General features: G+C 45.4%; 2 protein-coding genes across 2 annotated transcripts in view; one reads left to right on the forward strand and one right to left on the reverse strand.

Moving 5' to 3' along the window:
• The window catches only part of myt1la (myelin transcription factor 1-like, a), a 31289-nt gene extending 13164 nt beyond the window's left edge, over positions 1-18125 (reverse strand). Inside the window, exons 1-8 of the mRNA XM_088002005.1 lie at positions 17568-18125; positions 16694-17294; positions 15837-16222; positions 15199-15333; positions 11847-11937; positions 11498-11608; positions 10883-11103; positions 85-377 (exon numbers count right to left, since the gene is read on the reverse strand). Of these exons, the coding sequence (XP_087858131.1) occupies positions 85-377; positions 10883-11103; positions 11498-11608; positions 11847-11937; positions 15199-15333; positions 15837-16222; positions 16694-17294; positions 17568-18003 (2274 nt within the window). The 5' untranslated portion in view covers positions 18004-18125. The remainder of the gene's footprint in view (positions 1-84; positions 378-10882; positions 11104-11497; positions 11609-11846; positions 11938-15198; positions 15334-15836; positions 16223-16693; positions 17295-17567) is intronic.
• On the forward strand, positions 1596-5043 carry LOC148152872 (uncharacterized). Its single transcript, XM_088001998.1, has one exon. The coding sequence runs from the start codon at positions 1949-1951 to the stop codon at positions 4985-4987; it is 3039 nt and encodes a 1012-aa protein (XP_087858124.1). The 5' UTR covers positions 1596-1948; the 3' UTR covers positions 4988-5043.
• Positions 18126-27841: the final 9716 nt, after the last annotated feature.

The raw sequence follows: 27841 nt of genomic DNA on the forward strand, positions 1-27841 counted from the left end.
TATGGTCATCCAACAGGAACAAAACAGCCCAAAGCACAAACAACATAAGACAGGTAGACGGCGCCGCCGCAGCCAGGGCCTCACCTGGGCCAGCAGCTCGTGAGGCTTCGCACCCAGGGCGTTGGGCAGCTCCCGGCAACGGGTGGACAGGTTGAGGATGGCGGTGGCGGCCATGTGGGCAGCCTCCATGTCGTGGGTGTAGTCAAAGCTGCTCTTGCTGCAGGTGCTGCTGGCGCTGCTCCCCCCCCCGCCGCCGCCGCCGCTCAGGCTGCTGCTGCTGCTGGGGGCGTAGCTGGTGGTGCTGCTGGCCGGGCTCGATGTCTTACAGTACCGCTTCGCTGCAGCGCCGGAGATGGGAGAACAGACACGTAGCAGAGCTGGGAGCGGGAGGCGGAGCGCTCCGGATCCGATCCCAGGAGCACGGATCCACTGCACTGGATCCACTAGACCGGATCCATTGGACCGGATCCGCCGGAGAGGATTCACTGCACTGGATCCACTAGACCGGATCCACTGCACCAGATCCACCGGACCGGATCCACTGCACTGGATCCACTGGACCGCATCCACCGGGCCAGCAGTACTTGCCGGTTTTCTAACATCACTCTGTTATGGAGTCTAAGATCCGAACGTTATCACAAAGTACATGTTTGAAAAATTTTAATTTGAAAAAAAAAACAAAAAAAACAATATTTAGGAAATTTAAAACTTCTTAATCAAAAAGACGTTTTGGGAAAAACTTACAATACAAGAGCTGAACCTACATTTTTGCAGTTGCTATTTTTTCAGATTTTTTTAAAAGCTCGAATCGTCTCACTGATGGCGCCCGGCCAGAGGAGCGCCCACCTCCCTCCGTTTGCTCTGACAGGACCAGAGGTTGAGCAGCATTTCATTATCCTTGTTAAATTTGCAGACAACACAGCTGTATTGGCTGTAACCTCAGGGGGATGAGTCTGCCTTCAGGTGGAGCGACAGACCGCATGGTGCACAGACAACAACCTGATCCTAAACTCAGCCTAGACCAGGGAGATCATAGTGGATTTTAGGAGAATTAAACTAGAAATTCAACCTAAACATCTGCGGAGAGCTGGTGGAGCGGGTGTCAGATCATGGATAACCTGGCTTGGGATGTAAACACAGCTCTGTGTGCTGAGAGTCCTCAGGAGGAACAATGTTTCTCAAAAACTGCTGATGTCCTTCTATCCATGTTCTATTGAAACCATCATCTGCTGTTGTCTCTGTGTGAGAGGTCGTGTTAACGGAGTATTTTCCATATTTGACCGGTGTTACGACTGACGGCGTAAAGTCAATTATTAGATGATGAGTGTGCAGGTGCCCGTCCCTGATTGGTTCAAAGAAGACGACGGAGATGTCCTATTGGCTGCTTTCCGGAGGTGACGGATATAAAGGCTGCTGAAGCGGACTTCCTGTGTTCCATCCTCGACTTATCTCCACCGGCCACACCCCTTTCCTTTGTTTGTCTGTGTTGGAGTTCTGGAGTGTAGGAGTGAGCTGCCGTTTATGTTTCCTTAGTTTTCTCATGTTTTTCTTAGTTAGGAAGGTAAGTTTTTGTCTTTTGGTTTATTTGCTTTCGATTAGGTAAGTTTCTGTTACTATTTAGGTAGTTTCCTTTTGTTTGTTGTTTTCGGCGATAGCTCACTCTGAAGTCAAATACTCCAGTGGGAACATCTTTATCAAATACATCTTTTTTAAAATAAATAATTATCAACTGATCAATTTTGTGTGTGTCGGTTGCTGAGATCGGAGGAGGATGGATCCTTTATGTTGCGACCTGGCTCCCCCTAGACTGGTCGTAACATGAATTGGGGGCTCGTCCGTTTAAACTACTCCCAATCTGAATTGGTGTTTTGTTCTGTGTCTTCTCTCGTTCTGTTTGGTAAGTGTTTGTTTTTCTGATTAGCAGTTGTATTTTGGGCACTGGGGAATTATGGAGAAGGGATTTTCCCTTGATGACTTTGTACGTTCACCTTCTTGGGTAAAATTGGACAAATGTAAGAAAGCGGATCTGCTTATTGTGGCTGACCATTATAATGTTGAGGTGTCTTACAGTGATCGAAAATCAGAACTGAAGGAAACGCTGTGTGAAAAGTTGGTGGAGAAAGGTGTGTTGCAAACGGTTGCAATGAAGGAAGTCGGAGACGCCGCACTTGGAGCGGTTGCTGCCGCGACATTGGCTGACGCACCTGCTACAGTCTCAGAGTACAACCAAGACTCTAAACCTCTTGAAGGTATGTCATCTGAGGATCTGCGTCTCACACTCCATATAAGGGAGGTGGAGAACCGCAACAAGGAACTGGAAGTGGAAGCCATGCATCTTCGGATCAGAGCTCTTGAACTTCAAAACAGAGCACCCGCAGCTTCACCAAAACCACCAAGCACAGATTCTTCTGTTTCTGTTACTTTTGACATTAGTAAGCACATCACATTGGTCCCACCATTTCGTGAGTCCGAGGTCGATTCTTATTTTGGCGCATTTGAGCGCATAGCCGCTGCTTTGAGTTGGCCAAAGGAATTTTGGTCCATTTTAGTGCAGTGTAAACTTGTTGGAAAGGCTCAAGAAGTGTGTTCGAGCTTGCCTATTGAGCAAAGTTTAGATTATGATATTCTTAAGAAAACTGTGTTGCAAGCTTATGAACTTGTCCCGGAAGCATATCGTCAAAAATTCAGAAATCTTAATAAAACTGCTAATCAGACATTTGTTGAGTTTGCACGAGAGAAGAACGTTTTGTTTGATAAATGGTGTGGTTCGTGTAAAGTTAAAACTATTGATGATTTAAAATCTCTTATTTTGTTGGAAGAGTTTAAAAAGTGTCTGCCTGAACGGATTGTGATTTATTTAAATGAACAGAAAGTGTCAACTTTAACAAAAGCAGCACTTTTGGCTGACGAATTTATTTTGACTCACAAGAATGTTTTTTTTTCACAGAATTTGTTTCAGGAAAATTTATCTGAACGAACAAATTTACCAAGATCAGTGAGTCGAAATGTGCCATCAGTTAATTTAAAAGCAAACAATCGTGACTGCTTTTACTGCCACGCACCTGGACATTTAATTGCTGCGTGCCCAGTCTTAAAGGAGAAAGAGGCTAAGAGTATAAAAACTCCTGCGGGTGTGGGATTAATAAAGTCCGCTTCCCAGCCAAATGTATGCGGTGACATTCCACAAAAACCTAAAGCTGATGTTGATCCGCAGTTTTTGCCATTTATTTCGCAAGGTTTTGTTTCTTTGACGGGTGGGGAAAAGGATAAAGTCCCAATTACAATTCTTAGGGATACAGGTGCTTATCACTCCTTTTTGTTAGAATCTGTGCTGCCTTTATCTACGCAAACATCTTGTGGTTCAGATATTCTTGTGTGGGGAATAAAAATGAGCGTCACCAAAGCCCCTCTGCATATGGTGCACTTGTGTTCACCATTAGTCTCGGGACGCGTTAAAGTAGCCGTGCGTCCGCGGTTACCAATTGAAGGAGTTTCCTTTATTCTTGGTAATGACTTGGCTGGCGGAAAAGTGTTTCCTACACTAGAAGTTGTTGATGACCCAATTTCGGTTACCCTTGTTACTGAATCACCTGCTACTTTGGATGCGTTTCCTGCATGCGCAATTACACGCGCGCAAGCTCGTAAAATGGGGGAAATCGTAGATTTGTCTGGGTCATTTATGGCTACACTTGATGAAAATGGTTTTGATGCGAATGACTCTGTAAACGTGTCAAAATGTGACGTTTCTGAACTTATTCCTGCAGACATAACTTTGAGTTTAAATATTACCAGGGAGATATTGATCAAAGCGCAGCAGAATGATCCGTCATTGATTTCTTGCTTTTCTGTTGTAGAAAAGAGTGGATCTAAAGCCCGGGTGACCTATTTTGTTGAAAACGGTGTTCTGATGAGATCTTGGTCCCCAGATTCAGGTGATCTGCATCGAATAAATCAGGTGGTTGTGCCACAAGATTACAGACTTCAGATTTTGAGTCTCGCACATGATGCCAACTTGGCTGGACATTGTGGTGTTAAAAAAACTTATCACCGGGTGTTACGTAATTTTTTCTGGCCTGGTTTAAAGTCTGACGTAGTGAATTATTGTAGATCATGTCACACATGCCAATTGGTGGGAAAGCCTAATAAACCAATTTCTCCAGCGCCGCTTCATCCCATTCCAGCGCTAGGCGAACCGTTTGAACGAGTTTTATTGGACTGTGTCGGCCCTTTGCCAAAAACCAAGTCGGGGTATCAGTACATCTTAACTATAATGTGTGCTGCTACTCGTTTTCCGGAGGCAATTCCATTACGCACGTTAAAGGCGAAGAACATTGTGAGAGCCCTCACAAAATTCTTCTCAACTTTTGGTTTACCTAAAGTTGTTCAAACAGATCAAGGGACAAATTTTATGTCAAAAGTGTTTGCGCAGGTTATGAATGAATTGAAAATTAAACATCAAACCTCTAGCCCTTATCACCCAGAGTCCCAGGGTGCGCTCGAGAGATTTCATCAAACCCTGAAAACTATGTTGCGCAAATACTGCCTTGAATCTGGTAAAAGTTGGGATGAGGGTCTTCCACTTCTGCTATTTGCAGTTAGAGAAACCATTCAGGAATCCCTTGGATTCAGTCCGGCAGATTTGGTGTTTGGACACACTGTTCGCGGTCCACTCAGACTCGTTAAAGAGAAATGGTTGTCAGAGTCGCATCAAACTGAGCATAATGTTCTGGATTATGTTAGTAGTTTTAGAGAGCGTCTCTTTCATGCATGTCAGTTGGCACAAGAAAACCTGGCTAACGCTCAGAGTAAAATGAAAGCTCGTTATGATAAAAAATCTGTGAGCAGAAATTTTATTCCAGGTGAAAAGGTTTTGGTGTTACTTCCTATAAGTCAGGGGTGTCAAAGTCAAATGGACGGAGGGCCAAATAAAAAATTTAGCTACAAGCCGAGGGCCGGACTGATCGAATGTTCATTGAAATTTTTTTAAATGACGCATATAGTCTAGTGAACCTAATTGAACCTACTGAAAACCTAACAAATATATTCCAATATGATCAGATAAATAAAGCAATATTTTCTTATGGCTCTGTCAGTAATCTTTAATTTTCAACAGACACAACTGAAATATTTTTAAAATATAATTGGATTGAAATACAATAAAATAAAGTGCAAAAATCTATTAATCCACATATGTCAGAGTCAAGGCATTTAGATGTGTCGCCGGCGAATTACGGTACTGCAAATTTAGATGTGTCGCTGGCGACACATCTAAATTTGCAGTACCGTAATTCCGCCACACGTAGCGCTAAGTGGAAAAATTCCAACGGTTTCTGAAAGGGGAGACGTTGCACTTTCCAGCAAGTATCGGGTTAATACGGTAACTTCGCAGCTGCAGCTGCAGAGAATGTAATTAATCCGGGGGGCACTCGTTTAATAGACGGTATATTTCGGCAATAACTTGGTGGATATTGAAAGTTCCGGTTGTTATGGATACATGGGTAAGTACATCATCTCACAGAACATTTAAAGAACTACTTACAGTTCAAATAAGGAAGATATTTTTTTTCAGACGTTGTGCCGGCTTGCTGCGGTCTGCGGGCCGGTTCTAATAATAAATCAAGATCATCCCAGGGGCCGCAAAAAAACTTCTCGCGGGCCGGATGTGGCCCGCGGGCCTTGACTCTGACATATGTGCTATAAGTGGATCTAGTCTTCATGCACAATTTTCTGGACCATATGAAGTGGACAGAAAAATAAATGAGACGAACTACGTCATTAAGACTCCTGATCGAAAACGAAAAATGAGGGTTTGTCATATTAACATGCTTAAACGTTATGTTTCCAGAGAAGGCGTTGTCGATAAAAACTTTTCTGTAGCCCCTATTTCTGTTTGCTCTGCAACACCACTATATCATCTGGCAGATGACGATTTGAGAGAGAACAGCGGTTGCATGCCTATGGCTCGTTTGAGGAACTCAGAAGTGTTGGGAAACCTGGAATCCTTTCTATCTCATTTGTCACAACCTGCTCGAAAAGATGTTATTGATCTGATTGAAACTAATGTATTGCTTTTTTCAGATCATCCACAGCAAACATCCGTGCTTTTCCATGACATTGATGTGGAGGTTGAGAAACCAATCAAACAACATGCTTATAGAATAAATCCAACGAAGCGTGTTTTAATGCAACAGGAAGTGGCTTACCTGGTTGAACATGGTTTAGCAGTGCCCAGTAACAGCGCGTGGAGTTCGCCCTGTATTCTGGTTCCGAAACCAGATAACACATCTCGGTTTTGCACCGATTACAGAAAGGTCAATGCTGTCACCAAAGCCGATTCTTTTCCGCTTCCGAGAATGGAGGATTGCATTGATCGTGTTGGCTCCGCTAAATTTGTTACCAAATTAGACCTGTTAAAAGGTTATTGGCAAGTCCCATTAACATCTAGGGCTTCTAAAATTTCTGCTTTTGTAACTCCCGATTATTTCCTGCAATATACCGTTATGCCTTTCGGGTTGCGTAATGCACCTGCTACATTCCAACGTTTGATGCAAAAGGTATTATCTGGAGTGAAAAATTGTGAAGCATATTTGGATGATGTAGTCATTTATTCTGCTACTTGGTCAGAACATCTGGAAACTCTTTCAGAAGTGTTCAGTCGTTTTCGTGATGCTTCCCTCACGTTAAATCTTTCGAAATGCGAGTTTGGTAAAGCCACTATCACTTACTTAGGAAAACAGGTTGGGCCAGGACAAGTGCGTCCTATTGCTGCTAAAGTGCAGGCAATAATTGATTTTCCTGTCCCACAAACAAAAAAAGATTTGCGTCGATTTTTGGGAATGTGTGGTTTCTATCGCGGGTTTTGTAAAAACTTTTCAGCTGTAGTTAGTCCGCTCACTGAACTTGTTAGTCCCTTGAAAAGTTTTGTCTGGTCTTCATCTTGTCAGGTTGCGTTTGAGTCTGCTAAGGCATTGTTGTGCAGTGCACCAGTCCTGGCTGCGCCAAATTTTGAACGTCCTTTTAAACTCGAAGTTGATGCAAGTTTGTCTGGCGTTGGAGCTGTTCTTCTGCAAGAAGATGAGCAAGGCATAGATCATCCTGTCTGTTATTTTTCAAAAAAGTTTAACAGGCATCAGCTTTATTACAGCACAATTGAAAAAGAAGCTCTTGCTTTATTACTTGCATTACAGAACTTCGAAGTTTATCTTGGTTCTAGTGCGCAACCTGTACAAGTATTTACTGATCATAACCCGCTGGTTTTTGTCTCTCAAATGCGCAACTCCAACCATCGACTGATGCGCTGGTCTTTGCTTCTGCAAGACTTTAACTTGCAGATTAACTACAAAAAGGGTAAGGATAATGTACTAGCTGATGTTTTGTCTAGAATTTTTTAGTTTTCTCATTTGAATTAAACACTTGGGGGTGTGTTTAATTCTTGGGAAAGGGGGTGTTACGACTGACGGCGTAAAGTCAATTATTAGATGATGAGTGTGCAGGTGCCCGTCCCTGATTGGTTCAAAGAAGACGACGGAGATGTCCTATTGGCTGCTTTCCGGAGGTGACGGATATAAAGGCTGCTGAAGCGGACTTCCTGTGTTCCATCCTCGACTTATCTCCACCGGCCACACCCCTTTCCTTTGTTTGTCTGTGTTGGAGTTCTGGAGTGTAGGAGTGAGCTGCCGTTTATGTTTCCTTAGTTTTCTCATGTTTTTCTTAGTTAGGAAGGTAAGTTTTTGTCTTTTGGTTTATTTGCTTTCGATTAGGTAAGTTTCTGTTACTATTTAGGTAGTTTCCTTTTGTTTGTTGTTTTCGGCGATAGCTCACTCTGAAGTCAAGTACTCCAGTGGGAACATCTTTATCAAATACATCTTTTTTAAAATAAATAATTATCAACTGATCAATTTTGTGTGTGTCGGTTGCTGAGATCGGAGGAGGATGGATCCTTTATGTTGCGACCTGGCTCCCCCTAGACTGGTCGTAACACCGGTTATTTGTTTAAAATACGGGAAAATGTAAAGCCCGTCGGTCATTTTGACAGGTTCTAATTAACACCCCTGACTGGTGCACATGGGGAAACATTACAGACTTTATGCTAAGATTTAATCGCAGAGGCAACTGAAATCAGTTAATTAAAAATCCTTTCTGAATATCATCTCATGGTCTCTGAACTAAATGCGTCTTTCTGACCGGAGCTGACGGCCTGTTGAAGAGTTCTGGACCGGACGCTTTGGAGCGTCTGGTTAGGAAGCGGATCGCAAACCTTTGGTAGAAACGGAGCGTTAAACTCAAGTCTCCATTCCAGACCAGAGAAAACCAAAGGGAACCCAACGTTGAGCTAATCCATTACAGCCTAAACAGAGGAGCCGGCAGATTATCTTGAGGACATAAATGATGGCGAAGTTATTAGACCGTAACATGCGCAGTGCGCTGCGGCTGCACAACCAATGCGGACGCGGCCCCGCCGCTGCAAAGGGCTAAACTGACTCATCCTGCGGTTTTAACAAATGGAGCTGAAGACGTTACTGTCCAGGAGAGGGCAGACGTAACATCTGTCCGTTTCAGGGAGGCGAAACCACAAAGAAAAAGAAATCCTCATTAAAGCGCCGCAGGGGTAGAAAAAGGTCCAGCTGACTGATGAACCGGCACAGATTTCCCTTCAGATGCGACCAGGAGGAATTAGTGAAGCTGTGAGTTCAGACCTCCGCAGGTGAAGTGATGAAATTTAAGTGGAGCAATTTAATTTAATTTATTACAAGTTATTGGGGCCTCAGTCGGTGGTTTTTGTCACTACGCAGAAAAAGTTAGTTGCGTTCATCTGCTGGATTCACGGTTCAACTGGGTGAATATTTACTAAACCGCTGTCTAACGCTGACTGTTACACAGCGTCTAAACAGCTGTTAATATAATAATAATTTGACGGGTAAAAATAGCAGCTGACCGATTTTTTTAATGCTGTTGGTAAAAATGACAGACAACAAACAAGTCTAGTGTGATCTCTGTTCCCCAGCTGCACAGAGGAAGACTCTCCAGAGAACAGTAAACTCTGGCTCAGGAAAGCCAGGAACATTTAAAACACTCCTCACGCCGTCACAGTTTGTTCCCTCTGGCTGCAGGATACAGGAGCATTAAAGCAAAGACAAACGCAGGGTTTCCCCCAGTGCATCATAAGCCTGGTGGCCCGCCATGCTTTACTAGTCCCCCCGCCAGGCCAAGCGTTGTTCGTTTTTGTTTTTAGGAAAATAATAATTTAATATTATTATACTTGTTTTTTTTATCTGTATTGAAAGCGTCTCTGTTGCTCTGAGCGTTTCACTGGTGGAGCAAATTTATTCCTAAAAGATGGTTTATAGTTGATGCACTGAAAGCGGGCAGAGCGGACCAATCACACTGGAGCAGCTGGATGTCTGAAGTTTAACTCGGCACAGATCGCCTCCTTTCACTCAAACTGGACACAGACTGACCAGATATTTACGTCAGTGAGGGATTATGATTCTTTAGAGAACTCCACATCAAGGTAAGAGTTTAAACCCGCTGCGTTAGCTCTGGTTGAGCAGCTCTATGTGAACCGCAGGAATAACTTGTAGTCGCTTTCAGAGGAGCGTTGAGAATGATTTATATTTGGGAACAAAACATTATGTGCAGCGTTTACATCTCAACTCGCTGTCCACCGTGTGGCGCTGTGTCTGTGCTGATAAGGTTTGTGTCTGTGTCCCGGTTGGCCGCAGCGTTAGCGGTTTAACTTGTGGAGTTTTCGCGCTGACCTCGTAGTCACGCATCACAGTGGTTTTATTTTGTTTTATCATTATTTTTCCGGCTACACGATGCGTCAAACCGTACCAAATGCTTTGTCCACTTAGCTAGAGTTAATGAGCGAGGAGATCAGGAAACCTCGTCCCATAAACTTGAGCAACCAAAACAGTTTCTGTGATTCTTATTAAAACTCAACTGACAGAAATGTTAGAGCTGCTAGAGCCACATAAATTAAATCTCCTGTTTGTCCCTCTGTATTCAGCAGAGATGAGCAGTGCAGTAGATTAACTCATCCTGCAGGGCCGGTCCAAGGCTGCATGACGCCTGGGGCAGAATCTGACTGAGGGGCCCCATCAGCACCTCTAACAGCTTCTGAGTTGGATTTAATCTGGGAGAGGAGGAGGAGTTTAACTGGCCAACCGAAAAACAGTCAGTTATAATCCAGATTACTAATTTATATTTAGGAACAAACAGCTCAAACTCAAAGATTTAACTCACAGCATCAGAGTGTTGCTATGGTAACAAAACAATCTAACTTTGAACTTTTACAAAGTAAACTTACCAGCTCTTTAAAATCTTATATTTATTTAAAATCCTTTAATCTGTTTATTCTGAAACCATTAAATCAAACTTAGCAGCATTGATCATCTCAATAAATAAATGTTACATTTATGTATCTGTGTTAAAATATTAGCATTTGTGGCCCCTGAAGCCCTGGGGGCCCGACGGAGCCGCTGACTTGATTTGGATTAAACAAGTGCAAATAATTGATATTCATTTTAATTGTATGTTTTGATTTGTTGTTTTTCAGACTAGCTGTGGGTTTAAATATCGTTTCACTGGAGATGTTTTCCTGTAACATATAACCACCCAGTCATATTTTTACATTTCCTGTCAACTTAACATCTTTTACTACAAAAACACGGCGGAGCGCCCGCCGGGCCGACAGGTTTACTGGGGGAACCTGCAAACAGACTGAAGAACAGTTTATAGCCGGTTAAATACTCTCTTGTATTATTTATCACCCAATTTCTTTATAATCCAAGTAACTTTATTGCATGGTTTCTATAATGTCAATAAAGATTATTATTATTAACAGGAAGTGACGTCTGTTCAAGCAGGAAGCGGTCCTCACCATCGTATCCCTTCGGAGAGAGGTCCCGCCCCTGCAGGGCCTTGGAGGCGGGGCCTCTCTTGCCGTAGCCGGCCTGCTGGCCGTCGTAGCCGCCGTAGTCGTAGCTGGTCTTGGAGTATTTCTCCAGCTCCTTGGTGAGGTTGGAGCGCGGCGTGCTGGTGGGAACGTTGTTCTTGAAGCCATACTGAGGAATCTCCAGCTGTTTGACGAAACACATCGGCCTGAAACGGGAAGAAAACATGGAGCGTTGCTGATCCTGCCAGGAAAATGGAGAGCAAAGATTGGCCTGTCATGGTAACTGAAGTTTCTGAGCGATAAATCGTCCCAGAAGTTATCACGACAAACGATAAAATTGTAGATATAAAGGTAATAACAGAATAATAATTCTTATTCTCAAAGATCAATGAACTTTTAACTCTGTCTTGGAAAACATTTTAAATATCCAGAATAAATAAAACAAATAAAATGAATTATGAAGAAAATGACCCTTCATAAAAACACCAAAGCTGCTGAACGAAGAGTTTATCGTCTGGTTTTTGGTAGAAAAACGATAAATCATGATTGACTATGTGATGAACTGAGTTATTGATCCCCCTCCCGGAAAGGGGGCGGTACCTGAGGACTCTGTCTGACGTCTGATTGGTCTTGGCGCCGGCGTCGGCAGCGAAGGTTTTCTCGTGGACCTTGGCCATCTTCTCTGCGGCAGCGATGGGACAGCCGGACAGACTGACGGAGGGACAGACGGAGGTTAGACTGCAGGACAGGAAGCTGGACGCTTCAGACAGGAACTGGTTCTAATGGTCTAACTGGACCCCTCCTGGTCAGGTTGGTTCGCTCCCTGTGGATGAACAGTTTAAACTTCCAACATCCTGGAATAAAGGGATTAGATAATCCCACCAAGCCAACAAGGCGAACAGAAGCCGGCAGTTAGTGATGCATCATCAGACAGGTGAGGCGGACTCACCTGCGGTGGGAGTTCCTGTTGCTATTGACATGCCCCCGTCCAGAGCAGCCAGGAGTCGGACACTTTAACACATTTTCATACATGGCAAGGACTTGAACAGACAGGAGAGGTGAGAGAGACAGCGAGGGTTAGGAGCAGACAGGAGACTCAGTACGGACCGCCGGGCATGCTCAGATCACACCAAGATGGCCGACCAGGCGCCACGACCACAAACACCATGAGCCACAAGGGGAGATATTTACTGACCATCAGTAGATATCTGTTCTGGTGATGAACCGCTTAACCCGGAATAATCTGATCCTCAGCTGCTTAACCCGGAATAATCTGATCCTCAGCCGCTGAACCCGGAATAATCTGATCCTCAGCCGCTGAACCCGGAATAATCTGATCCTCAGCCGCTTAACCCGGAATAATCTGATCCTCAGCCGCTTAACCCGGAATAATCTGATCCTCAGCCGCTTAATCCGGAATAATCTGATCCTCAGCCGCTTAACCCGGAATAATTTGATCCTCAGCCGCTGAACCCGGAATAATCTGATCCTCAGCCGCTTAATCCGGAATAATCTGATCCTCAGCCGCTTAACCCGGAATAATTTGATCCTCAGCCGCTGAACCCGGAATAATCTGATCCTCAGCCGCTTAATCCGGAATAATCTGATCCTCAGCCGCTTAACCCGGAATAATCTGATCCTCAGCCGCTTAACCCGGAATAATCTGATCCTCAGCCGCTTAATCCGGAATAATCTGATCCTCAGCCGCTTAACCCGGAATAATTTGATCCTCAGCCGCTGAACCCGGAATAATCTGATCCTCAGCCGCTGAACCCGGAATAATCTGATCCTCAGCCGCTTAATCCAGAATAATCTGATCCTCAGCCGCTTAACCCGGAATAATTTGATCCTCAGCCGCTTAACCCGGAATAATTTGATCCTCAGCCGCTTAATCCGGAATACTCTGATCCTCAGCCGCTTAATCCGGAATACTCTGATCCTCAGCCGCTTAATCCGGAATAATCTGATCCTCAGCCGCTTAATCCGGAATAATCTGATCCTCAGACGCTTAATCCGGAATAATCTGATCCTCAGCCGCTTAATCCGGAATAATCTGATCCTCAGCCGCTTAACCCGGAATAATCTGATCCTCAGCCGCTTATTCCGGAATAATCTGATCCTCAGCTGCTTAACCCGGAATAATCTGATCCTGAACCATTTAATCTGGAATAATCTGATCCTGAACCTCTTAGTCCAAATTAATCTGATCTCGAACTGTTTAATCGGGAATAATCTGTCTGACTACTGTTCAGGAAAACAGAAGGTTATCCAGAAAAACCAGAATCTCTTGGCTGTAAGTTTAAATTTTATAGCTGTAGCTTTTGTTTTTGTTTTTTTTTTTTTTGTTTTTGAAATAATTTCCAAATGACCGAAAATACTGTCAAAAATTCCTTTCATTTCAATCTCGTCTCGATTCAAATCCACATAAACAGAATTTGTGAAAACGCTCATCAGACAAGATGGCTGCCCCAAGCACATTGACATCACTCGTAACTATGGAAACCCAAGGAGTGCAATGGTGGGAAATAATTCAGATTTTCCTTATATTAAATCTTCAAAAAGAATAAAGTCGATTTATGGTCCAGCCCTACATCTACTCCAGAACCGTCTGATCCAGAACCGTACTCTGTAAATATTCTGGTTCTGGTCTGGAAGCTTTTGGATTTTTCCGGGAATCAGTCGTGTCTCTGAACGTTCCCGTTTCTACATCTGGAAATCTGGAAGCAGATATCTGGAGTTTTCTATAGTGGGACATAAGACGTCTGACCCGGTCCGATGCTCCAGATCTGGGAGTCCAGAACCTGAGAGTTTCCCAGAAAGGAAGATCGGCATGAAGCTACCAGGTCCGTTAAGGAATCTCAATCTGAAATATTCCCAATAGAACAGAGGGAATCTAGGAGGTATTAGGAATGTTCTGCTGAACTGGACTGGTGAGGCAGTTAGCAGTGAGTTAATCCAGAACCAGCAGAACCGGAACCAGCAGATTGCTGAGGCAATGCAGCGTTGAGAAACCAAAGAGAATCTAAATGTTCCGGAGCTCCCAGTAGAAGGACGGTTCACACGGTTCCATGTTCGTCATGCAGGGGCAGATTAGCTGATGATGGGAAGTCAGCACAAACACGACACATTAATCCAGATATAATGTCCAGCCGACATCTCAGATTTGCTCCTGATTCATGCTGATATTTTCTGATGGATGAAACATCAACCAGCCGTGAGCAACAGGAACAGAGATGATGGTTCCTTACACACGGCGATCCGAATCCTCAAAGTCAAAAGTTAGCAGTAATAATCTGGATTATTTATTAGTTAGCATGCTAAATTTTAGCTCCATGCTAAATATGTAGTGCTTAGCTAGCTAAATGTTCAGTTAGCTTAAAACTAAAGCTAAATATTTAGCACCAAGCAAAAATATTTAGCTAGCTACAAACTAAATATTTATCTTGAAACTTAATATTTACTTTGGAGCTAAGTTTTTAGTTTGTTGACGAAAACTAAATAAATCTTCAGTTTAAAAATGAATATTTAGCTCGGAAACTAAACATTTAGTTTGAAACAGTGACATTTATAAATGACTGAATAACAGGGTGATGACTGAAACCTGAAACCCTGATTTGGGTAAATAATCCAGATTATTGCTGTAACTTTTGAGTCTCAGTTTTCAAACGGCCACCTGTGCTTCCAGACTCCAGAAGGTTTCCTGCTAGCTGCTCTGGAACGGATTCCTGATTTAAACCTTCTCCTGTTTCCTAACAGCCTGAAAACACAACAAGCACTGATGGTTCATGCAGAAGCCAGACGATGGATCACCAACATGCCAACACCTTCGGACCTGCACAGAATCATCCGACGGCTCGGAACACCTCCGGGTTCTGAGCCCGTTCTGAACAAAGCTGCTGGGCCACAACGTGCGCGAGCATTCATGGTTGTGATTGGCACAGAGCAGAAATCATCTGATTGGCTGGGTAAGGACCGGTGGGCGGAGCAACAGTAGCATCTTACTTCTGCTGATTCTTCTGGCGAGCTAATTGGACTGTAGTTCAAATTAGGAAGGTCCGATTAAAACCTGAGCAGAATTCCTGAATGTGATCCCTCAGAGCCACCTGGAGAACCGGGTCCTGCCCACGATCTCTGCTCAGTTTTCTGCCAGGACCTCGGAATAAAGGCCTCCAGCTGGAGCATCCAGGGACTTTCACCAGCAGATCCGTTTGGTTTCATCAATCAGATGATTTCTGACTCCGAGGAAACACCCAGCATTCCCACAGAAACACGACAGGCGGATAAAAAGCAGCAGCACCTACTTTCAGGCGGGACCCGGTCTTTGTGAGGACACCCGGACAGGCTGCGGTGGTGTGGGTACAGACCCGTCACATGACCCGTGCCGTCGCAGCCCGGCGTCGGACACTTGCTCTCCTTCTTCTCTCCTCTGGAAGAATCTGGAAACAATCAGAAGCAGAAAGGTCCAGTGAAGATCGGTTTCCATGCGGAGCAGCAGTGTACCGGGCGGTAGCAGAGATTCAAACGGCGGGCAGCTCTGGTTTGGGTTCTGGTTCTGTTGGACGGCATGGCGCCGGGTCGACACCTCTGAATGATTATGTTCTTCAAACCATCCAGGAATCGTTTCTGTCGCGCTCCAGGGAGCGTTTACCTGCCGCCATGTGGAACAGCGTTTTCATGAACTGTTAGAGCTGGTTGGTCTCTGTGTCAAAGGTTTCCCAGCAGACAGGTGAGAACCTTACCTGGGTGACAGGTGAACTCTACCTGGTTCCACCCGCTGAAGGAAGCAGGTAGTCAAGCTGGCCACCATACTCTGCTCAGTCACTGTTTGTTTGCTGAAGATCAGCAGCAGTAACTCTGAAGCTGCGATCAGAACCCAAACACAGCTCTCCACAGTTTGGATCAGAACCGTCCTTGGGTCAGTCAGTGCAGGTGTCTCTACCTTTAGGGTAGTACGCCCTCTTCAGCCCGTCCGGGTGCATCCTGGACTTGCGTTCCTCAGCAGCGATGCTCAGCCTGGGGCTGTGCTGGTCCCGGCGGGGCATGGCGTGCTCAGGCACCACCCGGTCCCTCATCACCTTTGCCCTCTCAGACTCCAGGGCGATGGCCTTCTCCAGCAGCGACAGGTTTCCCTTGGCCATGTCGAACGTGTCATCAGAGCGGTCTGAGGCTACAGAGGTGGTGTCCTCGTCGCCCTCCTGGCTGCAGCTGTAGCCTCTGGATGCTGGGCTCAGTTGCTCCTCCAGCTTCATCAGATTCAACATTTCAGAGTAGCTGCGCTCCAGCGGCCTGGCGTCTTCCTGAACTCCAGTTGGACAGCTGTCGTACCTGAGAGAGAAGCACAGGCAGGTTTCAGCAGCTCTAGATCAGGTTCCTCAGACATAGACGCAGTGATCTGAGTCCTAAGCAAAGACTGGAGGGAAGGAGCTTCCTGTGGCTGAATGGTGTTTGGTGGAACACCTGAACCCATCAGCGATTGTTCAGGTAGAGAAGGCCCAACTGTGACTAGCTTTCCAACCGCCAAACCACCGGGCAGGATATACATTTCATCCAGCAACTTGGTCTTCCCTGGAGTCTGGTCTTAGTAAAACCTCCAAAGGGAGGCAGTCAGACCAAACACCTGAACCACCTGAACTCCTTCAGAGGTGAGAAGCAGCGGTTCTGCTCCTAAGGCTGAGCCGAGCCGCTCTCCAGAGGAAGCTCATTTCTGCTTTTTGTTACTAGTTTTGGCTACAGGTTGATATTATGTGACGTAAACCTGATCATTTGTTTTGTTTCCTCTACATGACCTGGTCTTACCTGTTCAGGTGTTGCAGCACCTGCTGGTCCACTGCTTGTTGAACGTAGTTACTGTGCAGGAGGGGTCGGTCCGACGGAGGCGTCTCGCTCAGTTTTCGGGCCAGATCAAAGCACTGGTTCCTCAGACACTCCAGACTGCTGAGACATACCTCCTCCCCAGCTCCCTCCGTTTGACCCCTGACCCCCGGCCCACGCCCATCATTCACCACAGCACTCTCTGGGTATCCGTCTTCAGGCAGCATGGCGCCGTGACCCTGAGCCAGGAGCTTCAAGGAGTCCACAGTCTCTCTGACCACATCGCTGTCCAGGTCCACGCTCAGGTCGCCCTGCCTGTCGTCTGGCTCGCTGCCGTCATCATCATCATCGTCGTCGTCTTCCTCCCCGGCGCTGTTGGACGAGTTGCTGTTCATCTCGGACTCAGTCATGGCCTGGTAGGCAGCGTCTTCTGCGATCTTACCGAGGTTGAGCAGCGACTTGGCCACCAGCTCGTCGTAGTTCTCGTACTCCTCTCTGGGGGCGTTTCCGACGGCGCAGCTGTTGTTGTTGTTGTCCTTCTGGATGGGGAGGAGCTTTGACTGTCCGCTGGGTTTGTACTGGTTCTCTGCAGGAAAGAAAAACACTTCAGTCTCAATACAACAGCAGGAAACCACCGACTACAAACAACGACGCAGTTTGATCCAAAGAGAAACAACTTCCTACTGATCGGCATGAGATTACATCAGAGATTACAGAACCAGAACGTGTGAAGGCAGCGGAGGTGCAGCCGGGTTCTGGAGCAGCAGCTCGCCCTGTTCAGGTGCCGTTCACTCCAGAACCTCACCTTTCATTCACTACGAGATGAAGAGATTTAGATCAGAACCGGATCAGAACTCACCCTGAAGCAGAGTCCGCTCCCCTTCCTCCTCCTCTTCTTCCTCTGCCTCATCCTCCGGCTCTTCCTCATCGTCACCATCATCTTCATCTTCGTCCATCCCCTCCTCCTCTTCCTCCGCTTGTTCTCCTCTTCCTCTCGTGTCTGTACTCTCCAATGCCATCCTCTCCTCTTCGTCCTCTCCATGCTCCTCGTTGTCCTCGGAGAACTCTTCTTCCTCGTCTTCCTCTCCCTGCTCCTTCCTCTCCTGTCCTACCTCCATGGTTTCATAGCTGCTGAAGGCTCCGCCCCCCTGCTCTTCCTCCTCCTCTTCCTCTCCCAGGCAGGGAGCGATGAAGGGCCTCCTCTTCGCCGCCGGTTCCTGGGTCTGTTTGTCCAGAGTCCTCTTCTTCTTGGCCAGCGGACAGCCGTAGACACTGCAGGGACACAGAGGGAACATTTGAGAACATTCGGTAAGCTATGAACTGGATTCATCAGGAAACCATCAGCTGGAAGCGTTTTCCCAGACAGGAACAGATCGGAGAACAACTCCTCCTGCTCCTCCTCATCCTCCAGGTGTCATCCAGCAGCTCTGATCTCATTTATTTCACCAACAATATCTATAACCTCCACACACTGCAGTCAGAACCCTGGACCCGGATCAACAGGTGATGGGTTCTGGATCCTGAATGAGTTCCTGAGCTGGAAGTCCAGGTTCTGTGAGCCGAACCGTCAGCAGCAGCAGGTTCCAGAATCTCACTGAACCGCTGCTGTGGCTCCTGTTGCCATGGTTACCTGCAGCCTAATTAGAGCTGACAGGGGTTATTTTCCATCACCATGGCGACACGTCTGCAGCAAAGTTTTAATGAAACCGGATCTGGAATGAAACTGAGTGGATTTAGCCGATCTGATTGGTTTTCACCCCGGGGCGGCGGGGGTGACGGTGGTGGTTACCATGGAGACAGATCCTCTGCAGCTTCCAGACGGTGCTGTCACTATGGCGACATCATCCAGAAAAAACTGGGGGGGCAAAGATGGGGAATCGATTAAGAAAGAGTTACGGATGAGATCCAAATATTATAAAACCAGCGTGAAGCGTGACGAGGAGAGGCGAAAGCTCCTCACCTGAACCTGCATGGTGAGGTTAGCGCTGGTTCGTTAGCCGCTAACGCTGCGGCCAACCGGGACACAGACACAAACCTTATCAGCACAGACACAGCGCCACACGGTGGACAGCGAGTTGAGATGTAAACGCTGCACATAATGTTTTGTTCCCAAATATAAATCATTCTCAACGCTCCTCTGAAAGCGACTACAAGTTATTCCTGCGGTTCACATAGAGCTGCTCAACCAGAGCTAACGCAGCGGGTTTAAACTCTTACCTTGATGTGGAGTTCTCTAAAGAATCATAATCCCTCACTGACGTAAATATCTGGTCAGTCTGTGTCCAGTTTGAGTGAAAGGAGGCGATCTGTGCCGAGTTAAACTTCAGACATCCAGCTGCTCCAGTGTGATTGGTCCGCTCTGCCCGCTTTCAGTGCATCAACTATAAACCATCTTTTAGGAATAAATTTGCTCCACCAGTGAAACGCTCAGAGCAACAGAGACGCTTTCAATACAGATAAAAAATTTTTTAAATTAATAATAAAAGCGGTAGGACAAGAGGAAGATGGCGGAGGAGGTAGGAGCGTAGAAAGTTAGCTCACCAGAGTCGGGTTAAAAATGCCCACAACTAAACTGGAACTCGATAGATAAAACTAAGGCATGAGTTTGTTAAGCAAGAAAAGAAACCGGAAAAATTGTAAAAAGCAAAACGGAACCGAAGAGCTGCCTGTAACGGAAGAAATCTCTCAACACGAAGCTAGCGGACACGGAAAAGTCCCAACGGAGAAAATGGAGGAACACGAGGACAGAGAAACGCTGCAAAATGGCGGACAGCAACTAGAAGTGATGTTAAAGTCCTTAAACAAGAGCTGTGCAAAGAGCTAGCCGCGTTCAAAGACGAACTGAAGAAAGAAATGAAGGAAGAAATAACGAATCTTCGACAAGAAATAGACCGTAAGCTGTCCGAGAATATCGGGAGCTACAGGCACAGCAAGGCAGCATAAGCGAGGCACAGACACAGATAGCGGAGATGGAGGAGAGGAAGACGGAGGCTAACGAGGTGCTAACGAAGATGGCGGAACAAACATGGCGAATGCAGGAAAAACTAACCGATCTCAAAGGGAGATCAAGGAGAAACAATATCCGAATCTTCGGTTTACCAGAAGATGTAGAAGGGAGATCCACAGTTACATTTCTGGAGCAACTTTTTAAAAAGGAGCTCGAACTTCCGGAGGGGATCGATCTCCAGATTCAACGAGCTCACCGAGCCCTCAACCCAAAACCGAGTCCAAATGCAGCACCGAGGTCAGTCATAGTTAACTTTCTACAATTCGGGACCAAAGAAATGATCTTGAAGAAAGTCTGGCAGAAAAAGGTCCAAGTGACGGGCAAACAAATCTGTTTCGACCATGACTATCCGACCGAGATTGTCCAGAAACGAAAGACGTATACGGGCATAAAAAATATTGAAGGAAAAAGGAATACGTTTCCAAACACCACTCGCTAAATTCCGGATACACTCGGAGAACGGACCGAAGACATATATATGACAGTGCCAGGACAGCAGCGCAAGACATGAAGGAAAGGGGCTACTCTGTTGCTGAGCCAGGAGGAGACGCCGCGGCAGCGGAGGAGAGACGGTGAGGGGCCACGGGGTGGCAGCGGAGGGGAGACGGTGAGGGGCCACGGGGTGGCAGCGGAGGAGAGACGGTGAGGGGCCAACGGGCCGTAGGGTGGCAGCGGAGGAGAGACGGTGAGAGGCCACGGGGTGGCAGCGGAGGAGAGACGGTGAGGGGCCACGGGGTGGCAGCGGAGGAGAGACGGTGAGGGGCCACGGGGTGGCAGCGGAGGAGAGACGGTGAGGGGCCACGGGGTGGCAGCGGAGGAGAGACGGTGAGGGGCCACGGGGTGGCAGCGGAGGAGAGACGGTGAGGGGCCACGGGGTGGCAGCGGAGGAGAGACGGTGAGGGGCCACGGGGTGGCAGCGGAGGAGAGACGGTGAGGGGCCACGGGGTGGCAGCGAGTGAAGGGGAAAGAACGGGAATGAGACGCGGCACAAACCTATGAAGCTTCCAATGAAAATCTTAATAAGTTCAGAATAAACTGCGGGGAAAGAGGTATGGACACAGGAAAAAACAGACCACGTTATCAAATTTGGTACTTTACCATACAGAAGAAGAGACAAGCAGAGAGATTGCTTAAAATTATTCAGGCTTTTTTATTTTATTTTATTTTATAAAATTTAGTTAAAACCGACAGAGTGAGAGACTGAAGTTGGGCATGTCTAGATGGAGTGGTACCCCACAGCATGGGAGTAGTACTATATCTAGTTATGGCTGATATCAAGATAATGTCGCTGAATGTGAATGGTTTGAATGTATTGAGTAAAAAAGAAAGGTGATGACAAAAAGAAAGCACAAATTATATTCCTACAAGAGACCCATTTACCCCAAACAGAACATGAAAAATAAAAAAATATGGCTACAGGAATTTATACTACAGTTCATATAAAGAGGGGCGTAGAAGAGGAGTTTCATGAGAGGTCGTCAAACACACGATAATATTAGAAGAGTATTACATAAAGTAGATCAAGCACAGCAGAAAAAACAAAGTCCTATACTAGTAAGTGTTGATGCAGAAAAAGCATTTGATTTGGTAAACTGGGAATTTCTATATAAAACGTTAGAATGATTTGGATTCAGCAATAAATCAATACAGTGTGTAAAGACATTATATCAACACCCCACAGCGAGAATCAAAGTAAATGGAAGCCTGACCGATAAATTCAGCATACAAAGATCAACAGACAGCGGTGCTCTCTGTCACCTGCTGTTCGCCCTCTTCATAGAGCCTCTGGCACAAGCAGTACGACAAGACGATAAAATTAAGGGAGTTAAAGTAAATGGAGACGAACACAAACTTTTTGCAGACGATGTAGTAACTTTTCTTGAACAGCCAAATGAATCTCTACCAGAGTTGATGAATCTTTGTGGAAACTATGGTTATCTTTCAGGATATAAAATTAATGTCACCAAAACACAAATTCTAACACTCCATTACATCCCAACGAAAGAAATACAGGAGTCATTTCCCATCAAATGGAATATGAAGGAAATTAAATATCTAGGGGTTAACATTACTAAAGGGTTATCTCTGCTGTACAAAGCAAATTACGATAAAATAAGCCAAGAGATGCAAAAAGATATAGACAGATGGACTACTTCCTAGATCTGAATTCAAGAATTGATATTAAAATGAATTTGCAAACAAAACTATTATTTGTTTCAGGCGTTACCAGTAGAGGTCCCTCAAAATCAATTTGTGATCTGGGACAAGATAATATGAAGATTCATTTGGGCTGGCAAAAAGCCTAGAGTTGGATATGAAACTCTTCAGCTACCAAAAGATAAGGGGGTATGGGTCTCCCAAAATGAAGACAGTACTTCTGTGCAGCCCAACTCAGGCATATTATATGCTGGTGCGCACCAGACTATGTAGCTAAGTGGAAAGATATGGAAAAAGAGTTTGGAGGGTACCCAGTTCAAAGTGTTATTGGGGATGAAGATAGGTACGAGAAAATCAAGAAATACATGGACCCAATCACAATGTTTACACTGGATTTATGGTTCAAAACATTAAAAAATGCAGGATAAAAAAAGAAATGAAAGTGCTCAGATGGGTAGCATATGATGGCGATTTCAAACCAGCAATAAATGATAAAGGGTTTAAACAATGGATAAGCAAGGGGGTCACAGGATGGTACACACTTCAGAATGATGGGGAGCTGGAGAGTTTTCAAAAAATGAAGGATAAGTATAACTTAGATAAACACGAATTTTACAGGTACCTGCAATGAAGAGATTATTATAGAACAGAAATCAGGTGGGATCCCTCTGTGGAAGTGAATGGTGTGATTCAAATTGTGATAAATTCATTCAGTGGAACAAAAATTAAAATCATTTCTACTCTATATCAAAAACTGAAAATGAATAAACATTCGACTAAATACATAAAAGAAAAATGGGAATCAGAGCTTAGCATGACAATTTAGATATGTGGAAAACACATCAGACATCCACCAATTCACGGATATGGAGGGAATTCACATGGAAAAATCGAATACGATTTTTCATTACGCCTAAAGTCAAGAATAGATGTACCAGCACAAATTTGGGGTGTTGGAGGAATTGTGGATCAGTGAAAGCTGATCATGCACACATATTTTGGAGCTGTCCTAAAATTGTCCAATTTTGGAAAAATGTGCATGAAACTGTGAAGAAGATTCTGAGATATGATATCCCTATGAGCAGCATGGTACTGTATCTTTGCAAATTTAACAATATCAATGTAAGGGTGAAAGACGGGCACCTGATAAAGATAATGCTAATAGCTTGCAAGAAAGCCATAACAAGGAATTGAAAGACGGAACAATGGACTGGAATAATAGAAGAAATCTACATTATGGAAAAACTGACACATCGATTGAGACTTCAGCAAATGGAAGAAAAGTGGATGAAATGGACAACATTCAAGACAAATGACAGCGAGAACAAATAGAGGAAAAACTGGACATACCAGATAGGACAAAACTAGAGGAACGGCTCCCCAGCAAAGGTTTTGTGTTGTGAGATGTTTAAAGTGGAATGTTCAGATATGTAAACAAATGTGAACATTTTCAATAAACAGTTAAATGGGAAAAAAATAATAATAAAAAAGTTGTTTTTTATTATTCATTTTTCTAACAAAAACAAGCAACGCTTGGCCTGGCGGGGCGGCTAGTAAAGCATGGCGGGCCGCCAGGCTTATGATGGACTGGGGGAAACACTGTCCCTCTGTCCAGCCTGTCCCTCTGTCCAGCCTGTCCCTCTGTCCAACCTGTCTCCAGGCAGCCTTAGTTAGCTTCTCTCACCAAGCAGCACTTTAAAGACTCTTTATTTCCTGATCTTCATCAGCAAAGTGTTCCTCGTTACCTAAGCAGTGAAATGTTTCGCCATCTGAACTTCCTGACCTTCATCATCTCTGAAAGCTTTGTTGTCCTGAAGCCCCTGAACGCCTCCTCCAGCTCCTGTCACGGCTCAAACCCAGAGCGTCACGCAGAGCGGCTGCTGATGTCAGACCAACCTGTCAAGGCGAAGCTTCCAGATCCACAACAGGAAGAAAGAAAGACTACCTCCAGGATGAACTTCCTGCCCAGAGCTGCAGCTCAGAAGAAACATTCCTGACTTCATCTGAGAGGCCTGCTCCACCTGCTGCTTCACCAGGAACATGGAGATCCTGGTAAAACGCTGCTTCAGCCTGAAGACCTCCAGCTACACAGGCACCATCACCAACTGACAGATCTTTTCCAGCTAGAAACTGAGTTGAACAACCAGACCACCAGAAGAAAACCTCTGGATCAGACTGAGCCATGATGATGATGATGAAAGTGATGGAGGGCAGATCATACCTGCGGTGTCTGGCATACTTCCCACTGACATGGCCGCTGCCGTCACATCCAGGGGTCGGACAGCTGAGGAGAAACAGAGCGTCACAACACAGCAGCGACATCTGGATCTGGACCAGAGTCTGGAAACACCTGGACCAGAAACATCTGCAGGAGTACACCGATGAAGAAGAGTGATGAAGATCTGCAGACGTTTCCTTACCTGAACAACTCCTGAGTCACTGCTTCCACCGCGGCTTCAGACAGAAACAGAGATTCAGGAAGAGGAACTGAAAAATGTCCCATGTTCACAACGGAGGAACTAACGGCTAAGTAACAGGAAATAAAGGCTAAGTAACAGAAAGTACCGACTCAGTAACAGGAAGTAACAGCTAAGTAACAGGAAGTAAAGGCTAAGTAAGAGGAAGTACCGATTCAGTAACAGGAAGTACCGACTCAGTAACAGGAACTAACGGCTAAGTAACAGGAAATAAAGGCTAAGTAACAGAAAGTACCGACTCAGTAACAGGAAGTAACAGCTAAGTAACAGGAAGTAAAGGCTAAGTAACAGGAAGTACCGATTCAGTAACAGGAAGTACCGACTCAGTAACAGGAAGTAACAGCTAAGTAACAGGAAGTAAAGGCTAAGTAAGAGGAAGTACCGATTCAGTAACAGGAAGTACCGACTCAGTAACAGGAACTAACGGCTAAGTAACAGGAAATAAAGGCTAAGTAACAGGAAGTACCGACTCAGTAACAGGAAGTAACGGCTAAGTAACAGATAGTAAAGGCTAAGTAACAGGAAGTACCGACTCAGTAACAGGAAGTAACGGCTAAGTAACAGATAGTAAAGGCTAAGTAACAGGAAGTACCGACTCAGTAACAGGAAGTAACGGCTAAGTAACAGAAAATACCGACTCAGTAACAGGAAGTAAAGGCTAAGTAACAGATAGTAAAGGCTAAGTAACAGGAAGTACCGATTCAGTAACAGGAAGTAAAGGCTAAGTAACAGATAGTAAAGGCTAAGTAACAGGAAGTACCGATTCAGTAACAGGAAGTAAAGGCTAAGTAACATATAGTACCAACTCAGTAACAGGAAGTAACGACTAAGTAACAGGAAGTAAAGGCTAAGTAACAGATAGTACCAACTCAGTAACAGGAAGTACCGACTCAGTAACAGGAAGTAAAGGCTAAGTAACAGATAGTACCAACTCAGTAACAGGAAGTACCGACTCAGTAACAGGAAGTACCAGTTCAGTAACAGGAAGTAACGACTAAGTAACAGAAAGTAATGGCTCAATAACAGGAAGTAACGGCTAAGTAACAGAAAGTAATGGCTCAATAACAGGAAGTAACGGCTAAGTAACAGGAAGTACCAACTCAGAAACAGGAAGTGGCAGCTACATAACAGGGAGACATTTACCTTAAAATTTTAATCTGTGAGGGAAAATCAAACAAGTTCTTTTTAAGTTAATTAAAGTATGGTACTTAGTCATTACTGGGAGTGGTACTGGGACTGGTAATGGATCTTTACTGGGTCTGGTACTGGTACTGGTTGGACTGGAGGCAGATCATGGTGTTAGGGTCTAGGTTTGGATATTATCCAGACTGATCAGTCGGTTGTCGTACCTCGAATTCCTTTGGACCGGGTACGATGGCGTTTCTCAGCCACATTAGCCTCCATCTGAAAAATACGACAGAAAGTGTTGATCACGTGACCCGGCTGACGCTCCACGCTGAACCAGCCCTGGTTCTACCTGGCTGTAGCTGCGGTGGGCCGTCCGCTTTCTGCTGCTGGTCCTGATGCTGAGGACTCTTCACGCCCAGCGATGCGTCACACTCCGTCCTCCAGAGCCATGTCCTGAGGAGACAAGATGGCCGCCTTCAGAGATCCAGAACCCTGAGCTGACCAGACTTTCTCCAGCTGACCAGAGGTTCAGGAAACCCTCCATAACGAGACATTCGGCAGGTCACCAGAGGTCAGGGGTCACCAGAGGTCAAGGATCACTAGAGGTCACAGTCAAACATCAGAAACATTAAGATGATCTGCAGCAGAGCGAGGAGAGTCCACCTGCAGACATGACTCAGCGGTTCTGCTTCATTTAACCCGACCACCCGGGTCCAGAGCCAGAACTAGAACCCTGCAGCTCTCCTCCTCATTAGCTCTATGTTGAGCTTGAATAAACTGGCAGAACATTATGACCAGAACCAGAAAAACAAACATGATGAGCCAACCTATCAGAACCAACCAACACTGGCCCAAATTCTGGGAACCTGAATAGAACCAGACCAGAACCTGAACAGAACCTGCTAGTTCTGGGAAGCAAGAAGGATCAAAGGACTTTAGGATGTTTGTGTTGTCTGAACCGTTCTGGGTCCCAGAAGTCTCGGCGTTCTGGTCCAGCAGAACCCTGAGCAGTCAGGCTAGAAGATGTGACCGACACAGGTCCAGATCCTGGTAGAACCACCAGGGATTCCTCCCAGAACTCTGTGTGTTAGCTGCAGCTTCCTGCTGATTAATATTCAGTCCAACGCTCTGACTGTCTGCTACAACATGATGCAGCGCTCTGCTGCACACACACTTCATCAGGCATGTCACACACACACACATGCACGCACGCACAGAGTCACACTCCATCAGGCAGAGCTGCCAGTTTGAACTCTGCAGAGGAAATGTTCCTCCTCGGCGCGCCGCCCTCCCAGCCACTGGAGGGCGCCAAATAAAGAAATGAAGAAGAAGAGTCACCAGACTGGTGTAGAAGAAGAAAGAGGAGGAAGAGGAAGATGAAGCTACAAGCTACCATCAGACTCCCTGTTTCCAGCATTTTAACAACAAATGAATCAAAGTTCTTCTTCTTTATAGCTGCCAGCACTTCATCGCCATCTGCTGGGCTGCAGGACAAACTGCAGCCTCTATTGGCCCACCAGAACCAGAACCAGTCTGGACTAAGTCTGGTTCTCCTCCTCCAGATTGTTTCTGGTCTGGATTGGTCGTTATGGAGATCAGATTGGGAAAATTTGAAGTGGGTCCAATACCCCAGGTTCCCCCAGTAAACCTGTCGGCCCGGCGGGCGCTCCGCCGTGTTTTTGTAGTAAAAGATGTTAAGTTGACAGGAAATGTAAAAATATGACTGGGTGGTTATATGTTACAGGAAAACATCTCCAGTGAAACGATATTTAAACCCACAGCTAGTCTGAAAAACAACAAATCAAAACATACAATTAAAATGAATATCAATTATTTGCACTTGTTTAATCCAAATCAAGTCAGCGGCTCCGTCGGGCCCCCAGGGCTTCAGGGGCCACAAATGCTAATATTTTAACACAGATACATAAATGTCACATTTATTTATTGAGATGATCAATGCTGCTAAGTTTGATTTAATGGTTTCAGAATAAACAGATTAAAGGATTTTAAATAAATATAAGATTTTAAAGAGCTGGTAAGTTTACTTTGTAAAAGTTCAAAGTTAGATTGCTTTGTTACCATAGCAACACTCTGATGCTGTGAGTTAAATCTTTGAGTTTGAGCTGTTTGTTCCTAAATATAAATTAGTAATCTGGATTATAACTGACTGTTTTTCGGTTGGCCAGTTAAACTCCTCCTCCTCTCCCAGATTAAATCCAACTCAGAAGCTGTTAGAGGTGCTGATGGGGCCCCTCAGTCAGATTCTGCCCCAGGCGTCATGCAGCCTTGGACCGGCCCTGCAGGATGAGTTAATCTACTGCACTGCTCATCTCTGCTGAATACAGAGGGACAAACAGGAGATTT

This window comes from Poecilia mexicana, unplaced genomic scaffold (assembly GCF_051168715.1).
Source record: "Poecilia mexicana isolate PSO_F unplaced genomic scaffold, ASM5116871v1 scaffold_21, whole genome shotgun sequence".
In the NCBI taxonomy this organism is placed as follows: domain Eukaryota; kingdom Metazoa; phylum Chordata; class Actinopteri; order Cyprinodontiformes; family Poeciliidae; genus Poecilia; species Poecilia mexicana.

What these genes read in the sequence shown, in the direction of transcription:
- LOC148152872 (XM_088001998.1), top strand. Translation starts at nt 1,949, where the DNA reads ATGGAGAAGGGATTTTCCCTTGATGACTTTGTACGTTCACCTTCTTGG.